This window comes from Anomaloglossus baeobatrachus, chromosome 3 (assembly GCF_048569485.1).
Source record: "Anomaloglossus baeobatrachus isolate aAnoBae1 chromosome 3, aAnoBae1.hap1, whole genome shotgun sequence".
Taxonomy (NCBI): Eukaryota; Metazoa; Chordata; class Amphibia; order Anura; family Aromobatidae; genus Anomaloglossus; species Anomaloglossus baeobatrachus.
In genome coordinates, this window is record NC_134355.1 from 188951106 (window position 1) to 188969365 (window position 18260).

At 44.9% G+C, this 18260-nt stretch overlaps 1 protein-coding gene across 2 annotated transcripts in view; it reads right to left on the minus strand.

The window, feature by feature from the left end:
• Nucleotides 1–18260, minus strand: part of TULP4 (TUB like protein 4) — a 238575-nt gene that overhangs the window by 170151 nt on the left and 50164 nt on the right. For both annotated transcript variants that reach the window (XM_075339647.1, XM_075339648.1), the window contains exon 2: nucleotides 775–2760. In XM_075339647.1, the coding sequence (XP_075195762.1) occupies nucleotides 775–1026 (252 nt within the window). In that variant the 5' untranslated portion in view covers nucleotides 1027–2760. The remainder of the gene's footprint in view (nucleotides 1–774; nucleotides 2761–18260) is intronic.

Consider the following 18260-nt stretch of genomic DNA (forward strand, 5'->3'; position numbering starts at 1 on the left):
GAAAATTATATCTACATTCCTTTTTCATTGTGGGATGGCTCTCTACTGCTGGATTCCTCACCTTTTCCTTCGTACTACAAAGCCTGCCAAGGTTTTTTTTCCATGCTGATCGAGAGGACCACAAGACATTGGGTGGACACGGTGAGCTGATTGACAATTGTTTTCCCCCATTGATTTAAATTGAGGTGGAGAACTACAGATGATCTGCAGACACCTCACCCTGCAGACACCTCATCAACTACCTTCAGGATTAATTGAAATGTCCTTTCTTTTCGTCTAGAATCAGTACCCAGCCTCCACAGAATGGCAGAACCTAAATTCCAGATTTTAATTTTCTTTTTACAAAGACAAAAGGGTGGAAAAAGTGTGACATTTTGTAGGTAGGTTGAAAATCAACAGCTTTTGTCTTAATTCAGATAATAAGGATATGGCTATGTCCTGGAGCCATAAATCGTCATAAGGCAATGGATTACATCACTTGTAATATATAAAAAAATGGATTTCTTAAATGTTTCACTTGGGTATAAGATTTTTCAATTAAATATGACAAGATTTGATCCAGTTTCTGGATCTTAAATATATAGCTGGGAAATCACTTTATGGCCAACAACTGTCAGTTCTCTCCAATGACGGCCACAAAAACATGAATATTCTGCTTTTTCAAAGAGATAAGCCATAACATATGGAGACCAAACTACCATCAGCATATCAGAAAGCGTGATCTTCTGAGAAGTGGCACATCACAAGTTTTGGAATAGGAAACAAAACACCTACCTCACTGTTGTGACCTCGAAGATTGAAGTTGGTTCTCTGCGGTGTGTTCCTGTCTCTTCTACAATGGCTGAGGGTGAACGTAACACCCACAACTCCCCTTCCATTGCCGGTAGCTAGCCACCCTTCCTCATAGTAGCGCCTTCGACACACTGGTTTCTCCTTTTCACTTTTTGGCACCCTTCCTTTCCAAGAAAGGCATAAAATGTTGGAGTCACTACAAAGCACAGGCCCATGCTCCACCGATGCGTACATGCTTTTTCTACTGTTTTGTTGCCAGTCCTCCTCACAAAATTTGCATCCAATTTAAATAAACCAAGATCCAAAAGTCAGGTGCATTTACATTAGACCAGAGTTCTCAAAGAGTTAAGACTGACCTTGAGTATTGTTAAGTGGTCAGTGCCTATAAACAGCCTCTTAATGCATAGTAACAGTTATTCATGTACAAAACAACTAAAGAAATTTGGCTTCAAATTAACCAGCAGTCTGGATTCTTGTCGTGAAGGTTGTGTGGTTGATTACCCTTTGGACAATCATGGTTTCTAGTCCTGCTTTTTCCTTCTATCCCACAACGTGTCTCATCAGCAAATTACGAAGCGAAAATGTATGTAACCTGAGATTCCAGTTCCAGGATAGCAGTCCAATGACGTCACATACATGATGCCATAAATTAGAGGATTGTAAAGGTTTCAAGTATTTAAGGCATAAAGAACAAACACCAGATGCCTCAAGGTGCACAGCGAAAATGTCCTAACTCATTGTTTTCTAACTTCAAATCCCTTATCCGACAGTTTCTTGCAGCCAACGCAAATTTGCATAAAAAGCAGAAGGAAAAGGCACATGAAATGTGCAAAATTATTTCCAGCCAACTATTTTTTCCCCCAATCTTCTTCAATTTCCAGTTCTGCAAAAAAAAATAAAAAATCAAAGCAGTGATGTCTCTAGAATACAGCTATTGCATACCTCGCTTTGGTTATGCAGCTGCCCAGATAAGAATGTTCAAGCTCTGTGATCAGATATACTGAGAGTCCAAAAACTGCGATCATTGCTGGCTCCAACAAAACGTGCAGGAAGCACACTGGTCCATGGTCGCCCTGATCACCTGTTACCACTAGCTGAGAATGTCTCTGCCCTTCCGAAAAACCCAAGACGTGAACAAAGCCTTCATTATCCTATTGCCAGGCTGATTTCCTTACTAAATTAGATAAATGTTATAACCAGACTCTGGCACGATGTGTTACTACCAGAAACCAAAGACGTTCCTTCTTCACAACATAGCTAAATCATTAGATCTCCCAGACCGAGCAGCTAGTTACTGGCACAGAAATGCTACCTTAAGCCTATGGTCATCCGTAAGGAGAAAGTAGGAATGTATTTCCCTTTCAGCAACCAGTCGACCACCAAGTTATGATTTAAATGGTGTTCAAGTCCTTTGAGGAAGTGAGAAGAGACGAGCAAAAGTCATGGGTGAAAAAAAAGTAAATTAATTTCACGACCCAATTCACACAGTGCACTCTAGTCTATTTGTCAGAAAACCACCCAGACTTGCCTCGCCTTACTTCTAATGTGTTCTCTTCCACACCATCAACACACATTAGGCATGGCTATTTACTAGCCTTTATGTCTGGAGGCACAGGCTTTTTTTTATTACCTTAACTATACGTTTTAGGGCCTTTATTATTTACTGCTGCTTTGTACATAAAGCTCGGATAATGTTCTGGGGGATTTCTTTTAACTCAATAATCAGTTTTTTCTAATTAAGCTGAAAGTCTCCTTTATTCTTCAGTTTTTCAAGGTGGTTAGGGAGCAGGACATAAGCCTAGTCTTCTGGCGTTTCGGATGACACTGTAAATGGTTTGATGAAGCTCGAGGTGTCCATGGTTGCCTGAATGAGGTCAACAATGGCATACAATAAAGTTGGCTTTGGCAGTGCTGCTCTGTAGGGAATTTTCGGGAGGAGAGTTAGACCAGCTGCAATCTTGTAGTTACCTAGAAGAAAAGAAAAGAAAGACTTATTATAGAGAAAAGTGTCACTCAAAGGAGTTATAGAGGACTTTTATTATTTTTTTTCTTAAGGGGTCAAGAACGTATAGGCAGGTAGTTGCTAACTACCTGCCTTTTCTACAAGACGCCGATCTTTGCCGACTCAGGATGGTCACATTGAACCAGCCGTCGATTCTGCTGCTTCATATAAACTCACTTCAACACAGCGTTTCTTCCACTCTGCTCTGCTGATGGGGCGCCACTGCCGACATCATGCTAACTGACCGTCAGCTCCCAGCCAGCTGTTAACCAACATGACATTGGCAGCGATGCCCTGTTGACAGAGAAGACCAGGAAACACTTTTTTTTTTAAGGACCACATCATATTTTAAGTGACTTTGAGGGTCCTATGTGTCAGAAAATACCCCAAAGTGACAATATTTTAAAAACTGCACCCCTCAAACTGCTCAAACCCCCCTTCCAGACGTTTATTACCCCTTTAGGTGCTTCACTAACTAAAAACATTCTTAAAAGTTTACTTTTTCTACAAAAACGTTGATTTTGCCCCACATTTTTCATTTTTACAAAAGTAACATGAGAAATGGAAAATACAATTTATTGTGCAATTTCTCCTGAGTATGCCAATACCCGATATGTGGTGGAAAATGACTATTTGGAAGCGCAACTCGAAAGGGAAGGAGTGCATATTGAATTTTTGAGAGCAAAAGTGTGCCTAAACAGTGGATAAAAAAACCCACAAGTCACACCATATTGGAAACTAAACCCCTCAAGGAACTTATCTAGATGGTTTGTGAGCACCTTGAACCCACATGTGCTTCACAGAATTTTGTAACGTTGAGTCGTGAAAATAAAAAAATAGATTTTTACCACTAAAATGTTGCTTTAATCCTAAATTTTTAACTTTCACAAGGGTAAAAAGAGAAATTGGACTATACAATTTGTTGTGCAAGTTCTCTTGAGTACAGGGATACTCCACATGTTGTGGAAAACTATTGTTTGGGCACCCAGGAGGGCTCGGAAGGAGCGCTATTGGAACTTTGGAACGCCATTTTGGTTGGAATAAATTGAGGATACCGTGTAACATTTGAAGATCTCCTGACATGCTTTGGCATGAAATCCTCATAAGTGACCCCATGCTCAAAAAAACACTTCTCAAGGAATTAATCTAGAGGTGTAATGACCATTTTAACCAGCAGGTGATTCCCACGGAATGGTAGTACACTGAGCTGTGAAAATAAACAAAATAAACAAATTTCCACTAAAATGTTAATTTGGCCACAAAGCTTTAATTTTCAAAAACACTAATAGGCAAAAATAGACTGTACAATTTGTCACACAATTTCTTCTGATTATACCAATACCCCATTATGCGGTTGAAAACTACTTCTGAGGGACAGTGCAAAGTTCAGAAGGGAAGGAGCGCAATATTGGAGGTCAGATTTTGTTGGAATGGTTTGGGGGTGTCATGTTACACTGGTAGAGCCTCTGATATACCAAAAAAGTAGACCCTCGAATACTTGACCCTAATTTACAGATTACACTTTTAAATAAATTGATCTAGGGGTGCAGTGAGCATATTGACACCACAGGTGTGTCACTGAATTTTATATCATTGGGCAATGAAGAAGATATAATTCCATTTTTTTTTCACTAAAAAATTGTTTTAGCCACAAATCTTACACCTTTGTAAGAACTACTAAGAAAAAAAATTAGACCAAACAGTTTTTCGTGTAATTTTGAGAGCTCAAATACCCTCCACGTAATCGGGAAATACTTTTGAGGTACAGTACAATGCTGAGGAAAGAAAGAGCACTATATTGGACTTCAGAAATGGTTTGCGGGTGCCATGACACATTCGCAGAGCCCCTGAGGTGCCAGAACAGCAGAAAGTAAACTCCCCACAAGTAACCCTATTTTACAAACTGCACCCCTCACTGAATTCATTCAGGGGTACAGTGAGCCAAATGACTTTACAGGGTACAGTGAGCCAAATGACTCCACAGGGTACAGTGAGCCAAATGACTCCATAGGGTACAGTGAGCCAAATGACTCCATAGGGTACAGTGAGCCAAATGACTCCACAGGGTACAGTGAGCCAAATGACTCCACAGGGTACAGTGAGCCAAATGACTCCATAGGGTACAGTGAGCCAAATTACTCCATAGGGTACAGTGAGCCAAATGACTCCACAGGGTACAGTGAGCCAAATGACTCCACAGGGTACAGTGAGCCAAATGACTCCACAGGTGTGTCACAAAATTATAAACTATTGGGCGGTGAAGAAAAAAAATAATTACTTTTACCAGCAAAATCTTGGTTTAGCCTCAGACTTCCAATTGTTTCAAGGTGGATAGATAAAACAGACCTCAATGTGTTACACAATTTCTCCTGAATGTGCGATAGGCCACATGTGACTATGCAGTACTGATTAGCCCCACATAAAGGGTCAGGAGGGAATGAGCACCATTTGACTTTTTTGGGCACAGAGCTCATAAGTGCCAGAAAAGCAGAAACCCCCTCTGGGAATTAATCTACGGCTGCAGAGACGATTTTGTGTCTGACAAACACCCATGAAGTCAAACGTAATGAATATTGCAGAATTAAAAACTGCAAATAAGCCTTTGTAGTGCCCAGTACATTGTAGTGCCCATATATTATGCCCAGCTTGTGCTTCTGATACACACAGCCTGTAAATAAAAAGGGGCTCTCCTCATTACAGCAATGGCAAACATGTGGGCATTAGTTGTGGTTTAGGCACATTGCGGTGCTCAGAAGGGAGGGAGTCATTTGAATGCTTGAGAGCAGATTTTGCTGATATTCTTTTTGTTGGGGGAGGGGGGGGTTGCGGGAGTAATAGCGCTTTTCCAGAGCCTTTGTGCTACCTGTAACATGGAAGCCCACTATATTTTCACTAAGAGATCATGGACATGAGTGTGGATTTTTTGCAGGTTAAGTTGAATGCTATTGGTATCAACTTAGAGCACAGGATAAATGTGAGCTGTTCCAAAATGTTCTGTACCCCATAATGAGCACTCACATAAGGGTTTCCATTCACATCTCTGAAATACATGATTCAGGCGAAACCCGAGTGGGATCCATTAATGAGGCAGCAGAGTTACTCTGGACTTCGTTTGGCTTCTGTTCATTGATGTCCTTTTCATAGGTGCACAAAACTGTTGTTTACTGCACGTCAAAAGACACACAAAAAGATGGACACCACCAGACCACAGGCCAGAAGGGAATTCAAAGTCACTAAATCTGCCTCATTAAAGTAAATTTTTTGTTGGGAATTTTTTTTGGGAATTTTGTCTGAATCACGTTTTTCAGAGATTTACACGTAATCTCTGGTGTAAGAGTGCAGCACGGAGCGCAGGATAAATGTGAGCAGCGCCTTACTGCGATCTATGGGTGGTATAATGAACAAATCAACAGCTTTTGAAGAACTGCCTTTATTTTTATTTTGCCGCTCACCTTTTGGTACAAGTGATAAGGCAGCTTTATTCCTCATGTCAGTTCGATTACATGGATACCAAATTTATATAGTTTTTCAAGCTTGTCTGCTATCACACTAAAAAGCCCTTTTTACAAAGTTTTTTAAGCTGTTCACCATGTTGTAAAAGTGATAAGACAGCTTTATTCTTCGGGTCAGTAGGACTACAGCGATACCACATTTATATTGTTTTTTTTCTCCATTTTGCTGATTTTACAGAACAAAAACAATTTTTTCTAATAGTATTTGCTATGGTTTTTCTTTGTTTTGTGTTTTTGTTTTTTTCTTTTACGGTGTTCACTGAAGGAGTTAACTAGTATAAACGTTTTCTGGACTTGATACCAAAACTCTGTACTTTTTTTTTTTTTTTAACATAAATATTCATATTTGTTGGTATACTATTTTTGTTGTTCATTTTCTATTTTTTTTTTTATATTTTTACAATATTTTTTTTCCACTCTTTAACTTAGTCCCTATAAAAGGCACATTAGCTTTTTTTTACTCTTATAGATGACATGTTTTACAATGCAAAAGCATTGCAACACATTATGCTTCTCAGTATAACTCTGACAGAATGCCTGTTAGACCATGCTCCGACATGGTCTAAAAGGCCACCGTAGCGGACATACCCGGTTGTCAATTGATCTCAGGTTGCCATGGCAATCATCAGGCCCCCGTGATCGTTGTCATGATGTATGTGCTTTTCTCCATCCCATATTTTTTGTATAAGATGCCATGTGATGTATTTTACCTTCTCACTGTATTTGCTGTAATACTATGTCAGGATGTGATGTAACTTTTCTTTGGTTGTACTTACTGAACACTTTGAAATTTCTTGGGATGTAAGTAACCATACCTTCCCCCCATCTCCTGTGTCTCTGGGCCTATAATGCAATTATCTCTTGTCCACACAGCCAGGGGAACTTCCCATTGTTTCGTAAGCAGTGGATAACGCCAACTACACAAACCTGTAGACATCTCGGAGCCAACCTTCTAGAATCTTCTAGTGGGCCCAACCATTGCATAGACCCCTAAACTTGAGGGGCGGGTCTATGAGCTCAGACAATACACTCCTGTTTCTAAGTGCAGTTGGGAGCTGAGTTTTGAAGAGGAAGGGAGCGACATCTGATTCTGCGGACAGATCTCGCCGTCCAGTGGATTGTGTGGGATTTCTGGGACTCTATAAAGGACTATTACGTCGTGATCTGGCACTTTGGATTATCGGGAGGTGCCCCCGAATCTGTTTTATTTGGACTTGTCGTGTGCTGTTCCTGTATTCCTGTTAGTAAACCTGTTGGATCATCCTCGGCCTGTTGTCTCTCCTTGCTCTGCTGTACACCCCGTCACAAACTGGTGGCAGCAGTGGGATCAGAGCAGAAGGAATGGAGGACAACGGCCCATCAACAGCTGGAACCAGAACCTCAGAGTACAAGAATTGGACTGCTGTGAACCTACAAACAAAGGCCCGTGAACTGGGAGTCAGCTACAAGGGTCTCTCCAAGGAGCAGCTGATTGAGGCGTTGGAAGGAGTTTGCTCGCAAAATGACGCTGAGGAAGGATCCTCCCAGCAAATGGAAGAGAGATGGCAGCCGGAGGTAAATATCCAAAAAAGTCAGTGGTTTGTGTGGTACGAGGAGGAGATGGCCTTGCTGGGAGAGGAGACCACCATAGAATATAAGATGGAGGTCATGCGTGGAGCTAAAGAGAAGGAGCGCAGGATGGAGGAGATGGCATTGCTGGATAAGCAGCTCGCTGTGGAAGCCGCTAGAGGTTCCAGACAGACTGTAACCCCAGCATCCACCATGAGGGAACTTCCCAGAGTATCCCGCAATGACTTCAAGCAGTTTAATGAGGCTGCTGGTGACATTGAGGGCTTTTTCCAGGACTTTGAGCATCAGTGTCGATTAATGGAAGTCCCAGAAAGGGAGCGCGTCCGGCATCTGGTTGGGCTCTTAGAGGGTGGAGCTGCCTCAGCCTATAGAGCTATGGACCCTCGGTGGAACTGTGAGTATGCGGATATTAAACAGACTATTCTAGAACATTATGCTGTAACGCCAGACACTTACAGGACTCAGTTCCATACTTTAGCATGTGATGAGGAAGTGTCTTTCAAGATGTATGCCCACAAACTCAAACATCTGTGGCATCGTTGGCTGGAGGCAGAGGAGGCCTTAATCTTGGAGACCGTCCTCCAGGTCCTCCTAAAAGAGCAGTTTTACTTCAAGTGCCCCGCTGAGATCCGGGAATGGGTGCGTGAAAGGAGACCAGCCACTGTGGAGGAAGCTGCAGCTCTAGCTGATGAGGCTCTCACCATCAAGCCTCAGTGGAAAAAAATACTACTCAGCGAGAAAAAAACCACCAGCCCCCCAACGCTGGCGGCCCCTGGTCCTTCTGGCCCCAATGTTCACCATCACCCTAGACCAGTGATGGCGAACCTGTGGCACTCCAGCTGTTGCAAAACTACAATTCCCATCATGCCTGGCCATTCAAAGCAAAAGTTTTGGCTGTGAAGACATGATGGGAATTGTAGTTTTGCAACAGCTGGAGTGCCACAGGTTCGCCATCACTGCCCTAGACCATCAACTCATGGGGACCTTCGTGTGACTGTGCCTCGCATTACTCCTGCTCCACCTTTGGGAATACGACATGGAGGAAGAATCCCAGAGCGCAGATCATAGTATCATAGTATCATAGTTTTTAAGGTTGAAGGGAGACTCTAAGTCCATCTAGTTCAACCCGTAGCCTAACATGTTGATCCAGAGGAAGGCAAAAAAAACCCCAATGTGGCAAACAAGTTCCAATGGGGAAAAAATTTCCTTCCTGACTCCACATCCGGCAATCAGACTAGTTCCCTGGATCAATACCCTGTCATAAAATCTAATATACATAACTGGTAATATTAAATTTTTCAAGAAAGGCATCCAGGCTCTGCTTAAATGTTAGTAGTGAATCACTCATTACAACATCATGCGGCAGAGAGTTCCATAGTCTCACTGCTCGTACAGTAAAGAATCCTCGTCTGTGATTATGATTAAGCCTTCTTTCCTCAAGACGTAGCGGATGCCCCCGTGTTCCAGTCGCAGGCCTAGGTGTAAAAAGATCTTTGGAAAGGTCTCTGTACTGTCCCCTCATATATTTATACATTGTGATTAGATCCCCCCTAAGCCTTCGTTTTTCCAAACTAAATAACCCCAAGTTTAATAACCTGTCTTGGTATTGCAGCCCACCCATTCCTCTAATAATCTTGGTGGCTCTTCTCTGCACCCTCTCCAGTTCAGCTATGTCCTTCTTATATATCGGTGACCAGAATTGTACACAGTATTCTAAGTGCGGTCGCACTAGTGACTTGTACAGAGGTAGAACTATATTTTTTTCATGAACACTTATACCTCTTTTAATACATCCCATTATTTTATTAGCCCTGGCAGCAGCTGCCTGACACTGTCCACTAAAGTGAAGTTTACCATCCACCCATACACCCAAGTCTTTTTCTGTGTCTGTTTTACCCAGTGTTCTACAATTAAGTACATAATCATAAATGTTATTTCCTCTACCCAAGTGCATGACCTTACATTTATCTACATTAAACTTCAATTGCCACTTCTCAGCCCAATCCTCCAATTTACATAAATCTCCCTGTAATATAAAATTATCCTCCTCTGTATTGATTTCCCTGCAGAGTTTAGTATCATCTGCAAATATTGAAATTCTACTCCGCATGCCCCCAACAAGGTCATTTATAAATATGTTGAAAAGAAGCGGGCCCAATACTGACCCCTGTGGTACCCCACTATGAACTGAGACCCAGTCCGAGTACGTACCATTAATAACCACCCTTTGTTTCCTATCACTGAGCCAGTTTTTAACCCAGTTACACATATTTTCCCCTATCCCCATTATTCTCATTTTATGTACCAACCTTTTGTGTGGCACCGTATCAAAAGCTTTTGAAAAGTCCATATACACAACATCCACTGCATTTCCCTGGTCCAGGCTTGAACTTACCTCTTCATAGAAGCTGATCAAATTAGTTTGACAGGATCGATCCCTCATAAACCCATGTTGATACTCTGTCATAAGGTTATTTTTCTTGAGATACTCCAGTATAGCATCTCTCAAGAACCCCTCAAGGATTTTACCAACTGTAGAGGTTAAACTTACCGGCCTATAATTTCCCGGCTCAGTTTTTGTCCCCTTTTTGAATATTGGCACCACATTTGCTATGCGCCAGTCCTGCGGTACCGACCCTGTTATTAAGGAATCTGAGAAGATTAAAAATAATGGTCTATCACAGAACTCAATTCCTGTAGTACTCTGGGGTGTATGCCATCCGGGCCCGGAGATTTGTCAACCTTAGTGATTTCGAGGCGGCGGCGTACTTCCTGCTGGGTTAAGCAGGTAATACTCAAGGGTGAATTTATGGTATCACTGGTCATGTCATCTGCCATGGCATTTTCTTGTATAAAAACCGTAGAAAAAAAGTCATTCAGCAGGTTGGCTTTACCCTCATCCCCTTCCACCATTTCACCAAGACTATTTTTAAGGGGGCCAACACTATCGCTTTTCAGGTTTTTTACGGTTTATGTAGTTAAAGAATATTTTAGGATTATTTTTACTTTCTCTCGCAATGAGTCTCTCTGTCTCAAACTTAGCTAACTTAATTTGCTTTTTACATATTTTATTTAATTTTCTATAATTATATAATGTCTCATCACTACCTACCCTCTTTAATTCTTTTAAGGCTTTCTGTTTTTCTTTTATTGCTTCCCTTACAGCTCTATTTAGCCATAGGGGTTTCCTCCTATTTCTAGCATGTTTGTTCCCATAGGGTATATTTTCTGCACAAGCCCTATTCAGGATGCCCATAAAAGTCTCCCATTTGCTTTGTGTACTTTTATTACTTAGTACATCATCCCAGTTTATTGCACTAAGATCATCTCTCAACCGTTTAAAATTTGCTTTCCTGAAGTTTAGCGTCCTTGTAGCCCCTCTACTAGACATCTTACTAAAGAATATATGAAAACTTATTATTTTGTGATCACTATTCCCCAAGTAACCCCCAACTTGTATATTTGATATGCGGTCTGGCCTATTGGTTAGTACAAGGTCTAGTAGTGCTCCCCCTCTTGTGGGGTCCTGTACCATTTGTGAAAGGTAATTATCTTTCATTGTAATCAAAAATCTATTTCCTTTGCTGGAACTGCAAGTTTCTGTTCCCCAATTTATATCAGGATAGTTAAAGTCCCCCATAATAATTACCTCTCCGAGACTAGCTGCTTTATCAATTTGCTTTATGAGGAGATTCTCTACCTCTTCCATAATATTCGGCGTCTTATAACACACCCCTATCAGTATTTTATTATTCATTCTCCCCCCCCCTTATCTCCACCCATAGGGACTCTACATTCTCAGTACCCTCACATATGTTGTCACGCAGGAGGGGTTTTAAGGATGATTTTACATATAGACACACACCTCCCCCTCGCTTATTTGTACGGTCATTCCTGAATAGGCTATAACCCTGTAAATTAACAGCCCAGTCATAGCTCTCATCCACCCATGTCTCTGATATCCCCACTATATCTTAATTTTCTTCCAACAATATTAATTCTAATTCCTCCACCTTATTTGTGAGGCTTCGGGCATTAGTGTACATGCACGTTACGTATGACTCTGTACCTGTATTCCTGCTTACTGTACTAACTGTCCTAACCCTTCCCCCCTTACCACCCCCAATTTCATTACTTGTGCCCTGGTCACTATCTGCACTACATTCCCCTTCTATAAAGTGAATACCCTCGCCCCCCATTCCTAGTTTCAACACTCCTCCAACCTTCTAGCCATTTTCTGCCCCAGCAGAGCTGCACCCTCCCCATTAAGATGCAACCCATCCCTAGCATAGAATCTGTAGCCAACTGAAAAGTCGGCCCATTTCTCCAGGAACCCAAAACCCTCTTTCCTACACCAATTCCTGAGCCACCTGTTAACCTCCCTGATCTCTCTTTGCCTCTCTGGTGTGGCTCGTGGCACAGGTAGTATTTCCGAAAATACCACCTTTGAGGTCCATGCTTTAAGCTTACAACCTAATTCCCTGAAATCATCTTTAAGGACCTTCCACCTACCTCTAACTTTGTCATTTGTGCCAATGTGTACAATGACCGCTGGGTCCTCCCCAGCCCCTCCCAGTAATCTGTCAACCCGATCAGCGATGTGCCGAACTCGAGCGCCAGGAAGACAACACACTGTTCGGCGATCCCTGTCTTTGTGACAGATTGCCCTATCTGTCCCCCTAATAATTGAGTCCCCCACTACCAGTACCTGTCTTGCCTGCCCTGCACTCCTATTCCCCCCCTTACTGGAGCAGACACTCCTCTGGCGTTCAGAGGTCATGCCTTGCTGCAGCAATGCTACCCCTGTAATGACATCCCCCTCATCTGCCAAGTTTGCAAACCTATTGGGGTGTGTCAGTTCAGGACTAGCCTTCCTAGCACTTTTCCCTTTACCCCCCTTTCTAACTGTCACCCAGCTACCTACCTCACCGTCCTGCCGCTCCCTACTACGATCCTCCCCCACATCTGACCCAGCAAGCTGCTGCTCAGTGAGCAGCAAACTCCTTTCCATATTGCTATTGCATCTCAGAGTTGCCAGCTGCTCATTTAGATCCAGTATCTGGGCTTCCAAATGTGCAACTTGCTCACATCTCGAACAACAGTATGCACCCTCGAACGGCTTTTCAAGGACTGCATACATGAGACAAGATGTACACTGGATCGCATTAGCAATAGTGGAGCACATTTTCTAATGGGGATAGCACTAAACAAATGTTAAGTAATTAAACAACTAAATACAAACAATTCTACTCACACTTACTTTTGCTCACACTTTGCTCACTCACGCTCACAATGAAGAAGACAGGCTAAAATTCGCGCGCCGCTAGGCGCGCGGTTTTCAGAAGTCTTCCTTCCGGCTGTAACGGCCAAAACCCGGTTCTCCTTGAGCTCGCGGTGACTCTTCACTTATCCCAGAAGGCACTGATGTTATGGATGTGGGCAGCCTGGGCACATGCAATTCCAATGTCCAGGTGTTCGGAGGCAGAACAGCTACAGACCGCCTTTGCCTGTTCATTATCTACAGACACCTTCACCAGGAGAAAAGCTGGATTCTGTGCCTGATGTGGGGAATCTTCATTGCCACTTTGTCGGTGCGGTAACCAGAAGTCAAGCCAAGAGAGCAGCCCATGTGGACGTGTACAACCCATCCATGGAAATGAGGCCACCAGAACTGCCATTACAGCCGGTGAGTGATTCTTCTTGTGGGGATAATATGAATGTTACTTGGGATAAAGTTCAGTTTAGACAAGAAGCAGAGACTGACCCCACCCTTGCTAGTTTTAGAGCTCGAGCAGAAATAGGGCAGCTAGGGGAGAACGGAGAAAGAATTATCAGAGAAAATGGACTTCTGTATCGGGTTGCCAATGCCGACTCCCTAGATAAGCCCTGGACTTATAGCAAACAGCTGATTGTTCCTCAGAAATACAGAATTCCCCCTATTACACCTGGCTCATGACATTCCTACTGCTGGCCATTAAGGCAAAACCCGCACCGAGAGACGATTGACTCAAACTTTTTATTGGCCGGGGATTTCCCAAGCAGTGGCGCATTTCTGCCGAACTTGTGACATATGTCAGCGTAGAGGGCGACCCGGAGATCACCCAAAGGCACCCCTGCAACCGCTCCCTATAATAGAAGAACCCTTTCAAAAAGAGTAGCTGTTGATATCATTGGACCTCTGGCTAAACCAAGTAAATCTGGAAAGCAGTACATTCTCACTGTTGTGGACTATGCCACCCGATATCCAGAAGCCGTGGCCTTGTCAAGTATTTCTGCAGCCAAGGTGGCGAGGCCTTGGTTATTATTTTTACCAGAGTAGGATTCCCCAGTGAGATCTTGTCGGACCAAGGTTCCCAGTTCATGTCAGAGTTGGTCCAGTGTCTGTGGCGCACCTGTGGAGTACGAGCGATCCGAACGACCCCGTATCATCCCCAAACAAATGGACTTTGTGAACGATTCAATGGCACTCTGAAGAATATGCTGAGGGCCTTCACGGACCGAGATTCAGACTGGGAGAAGTACCTACCCGATCTCTTGTTTGCCTATCGGGAAGTTCCCCAGGAGTCCACTGGGTTCTCCCCCTTTGAACTACTCTATGGAAGAAAGGTCCGAGGACCCTTAACCCTGCTCAAGGAATACTGGGAGGGGCAAATTGAAGATACAGGAGCCCCTGTTGTCCTTTATGTCCTAAAGCTGCGAGAAACCCTGGCCCAACTTGCTAGTTTTGCCCAGAGTCATTTGCGTATGGCTCAAACCAGACAGAAGACATGGTATGACCGTAAAGCACGCTATCGGGAGTTTGTAGAAGGACAACAAGTCTTAATGATTGTTCCCCATCGGCAGAATAAACTGCAGACCACATGGGAGGGTCCCTTCCGGGTTCTCAGAAAACTGAATGATACCAATTACCTTCTTGCTTTAGATGATCAGGGGCTAAGACAAAAGACTGTCCATGTGAATATGATTAAGGAGTACCATGACCGGAACATTCCAATGATAGCAAGCTGTCGGTTGGCTTCAGAAGATGGTCAAGAGGATGAGGACTCTCTACCTAATCTCGTGGAAGCAAGGTTCCCTTGGGAGATCACCTGGATTCCTTACAGAAAATCCAGATGCTGGAAGTGCTTCAACAGAGACGGGCTGCTTTCTCATCCCAACCAGGTCGAACCACCGTCACCCAACATCATGTGGACACTCAGGGCATCCGTCCCATACAACAGGCTCATTACCGGGTCCCTGAATCAGTTCGAAACACCATGCAGCACGAACTGGAGGAGATGTTACAGCTTGGGGTAATCCAGACCTCCCATAGCCCTTGGGCCTCCCCTGTGGTGTTAGTACCCAAGAAGGATGGGAGTACTCGATTTTGTGTGGACTATCGGCGACTAAACGACCATACCGTCAGCGATCGTTACCCAATGCCTCGTATTGACGAACTTCTAGACCGACTGGCTGGGTCCCGATATGTCACTACCTTGGATCTCAGTAAGGGATACTGGCAGATCCCTCTAACGGAGGAAGGGAGAGAACGGTCCGCTTTTATAACCCCCTTTGGTCTGTATGAATTTCTAAGCATGCCTTTTGGAATGAAAAATGCCCCGGCCACCTTCCAGAGAATGGTGGACCAGATCCTCCGGGGATGTGGTGGCTTTGCTTGTGCCTACTTGGATGATATCGCCGTCTTCAGCCAGATGTGGGAGGAACATCTGAATCAAGTAGCCGTTATTCTGGACTTGATTCTTGCAGCCGGCCTCACCATTCGACCTGATAAATGCCAATTGGGGATGGGGGAAGTCCAGTACCTAGGGCATAGAGTGGGAGGAGGGAAGCTCCGTCCTGAGCCTGCCAAAATCCAGGCTATTAGAGACTGGCCTGTACCCCAAACTAAGAAACAAGTTATGGCTTTTCTGGGCACTGCCAGTTATTACCGAAAATTTGTTGCCCATTTCAGCACTGTGGCCAAGCTTCTTACCGACCTGACCAAGAAAACAATGCCCCGGCTGGTGATCTGGACTCCAGCCTGTGATGAGGCTTTTAACCGGCTGAAGGACGCTCTGATCTGCGATCCTGTCCTGGCTGCTCCAGACTACAAGAGGAGATTCATTGTGCAAACGGACGCCTCTGCTTATGGACTGGGAGCTGTCCTCAGCCAGGTGAATGCAGCTGGGAACGAACACCCCATCGCCTATCTCAGCCGGAAACTGCTGGACCGAGAAGTGGCTTATGCAACTGTTGAAAAAGAATGTCTGGCTGTAGTGTAGGCCCTTAGAAAACTAAGGCCGTATCTGTATGGGCGAGAATTCACTGTGGTTACTGATCACAATCCCCTCACCTGGCTGAACAGAGCCTCTGGGAACAATGGACGCTTATTACGATGGAGCCTGGCTCTGCAGCCCTATAACTTTACCATACAGTATAGAAGAGGCAGCCAACACCAAAATGCAGATGGACTGTCCAGGCAAGAGGAGCCTTGAGTCCTGTCAGCCATGCCTGCGTGTACTTAACCAGCGACCTGTAGTGGTCCCTAGTACGTACACAAGTTGGGAGGGAAAGGGATTGTCATGATGTATGTGCGTTTCTCCATCCCATATTTTTTGTATAAGATGCCATGTGATGTATTTTACCTTCTCACTGTATTTGCTGTAATACTATGTCAGGATGTGATGTAACTTTCCTTTGGTTGTACTTACTGAACACTTTGAAATTTCTTGGGATGTAAGTAACCATACCTTCCCCCCATCTCCTGTGTCTCTGGACCCATAATGCAATTATCTCTTGTCCACACAGCCAGGGGAACTTCCCATTGTTTCGTAAGCAGTGGATAACGCCAACTACACAAACCTGTAGACATCTCGGAGCCAACCTTCTAGAATCTTCTAGTGGGCCCAACCATTGCATAGACCCCTACCCTTGAGGGGCGGGCCCATGAGCTCAGACAATACACTCCTGTTTCTAAGTGCAGTTGGGAGCTGAGTTTTGAAGAGGAAGGGAGCGACATCTGATTCTGCGGACAGATCTCGCCGTCCAGTGGATTGTGTGGGATTTCTGGGACTCTGAAAAGGACTATTACGTCGTGATCTGGCACTGTTACGAACCAGCGCCGCCATAGCCGCAAGCAGCCTGCTGCGGTTCCTGTTGCGCCAAGGCGCCGGCTGCCGTTCTTGGCCGTGCCTCGGGTCGTCCAGTTGGCTGTTCCTTCCACCACGTCTAAGTGTGGAGAGGCGGCTAGTGCGCATGCGTGCGCCGATTTACCCCAGCCAGAGTCTAAGCCCGGTGTTTTGCCTAGTGAGCATGCTCAGCCTGTTTGTGTTATGTCTGAGACTAAGTCCTCAGTTCAGGCTACTGAGCATGCTCCCACAATTAACCCTAACAGCCTCTTTGCACAGGTACTTGGACTTCGTGCTGTGTCTAAGTTCTGGGATGTGCCTACTGAGCATGTTCAAACTGATAGTCTGCTTTCTAAGCCTGTGGCTCAGGCTACTGAGCATGCTCAGGCACTTAGTGCATCAGAGGCTAGGTCCGGTAAGGACCTCACTGAGCATGTCCGTGAGGTGGCAGGCCCTGATAGGGCAGAGGGTGTCAGGTGTCCTGATGACGTGGCAACTCCGGACTGGCTCGCAGAGGCCCGCCCCTATGATCTGGCACCTCAGTATTGGTCGTCAGACGATGACTGGTGAAGTGTTTGGGGCGTGGCTGCCATGAGGTCATCAATGACGTGGCGGTTCTGGATAGGTCGCATGTGACGTCACTGATGACATGGCACTCTGCTATTGGACCTTGGTGGTTCCACCCTGGGTTTGGGGGCGGACCCAGGTTATAAAAGGGGCTGGAGACAACATGGAGGTGCGCAGTCTTCACTTTTGCTCAGTCAGAGCACACCTCCATGTTAGAGCCTCATTGCGGCATAAGCCTATGTTGGGAAGCGGTAGGTAGGGTTAGGCGAACGGTGCCTGTCACGCCAAGATTCGTGGCTCGGCACATCAGGGTCAGGCGCCGTGCTTCCCTCCTGCCGTTCCAGTCTTGCTATAGCAGCCCAGTGGCGTTAACTGGGCTGCGGCTGCTGTGCTTCCTGTCCGATTGTGCCCCCTACGCACACGGACAACGCACCTGCTGTGCCACCTGTCTGATTGTGCCCCCTACGCACACGGACAACACACCTGCTGCGCCACCTGCCCGATTGTGCCCCCTACGCGCACGGACAGCGTACTCCAGGACCCCTGTGGAGTTAACAGGGTGTTCCTTATTTTCCTCGGCTTCCCGGTCAACGCTACTGGTGTACCCATCTGGCCTGATGTGTCCTACACACACGTGGCCAGTCGAGAGGTGGCCAGAAACGCTAATCGGAGGACCGCTCGGCCTGACGTGTCCTACACACGTGGCCGACA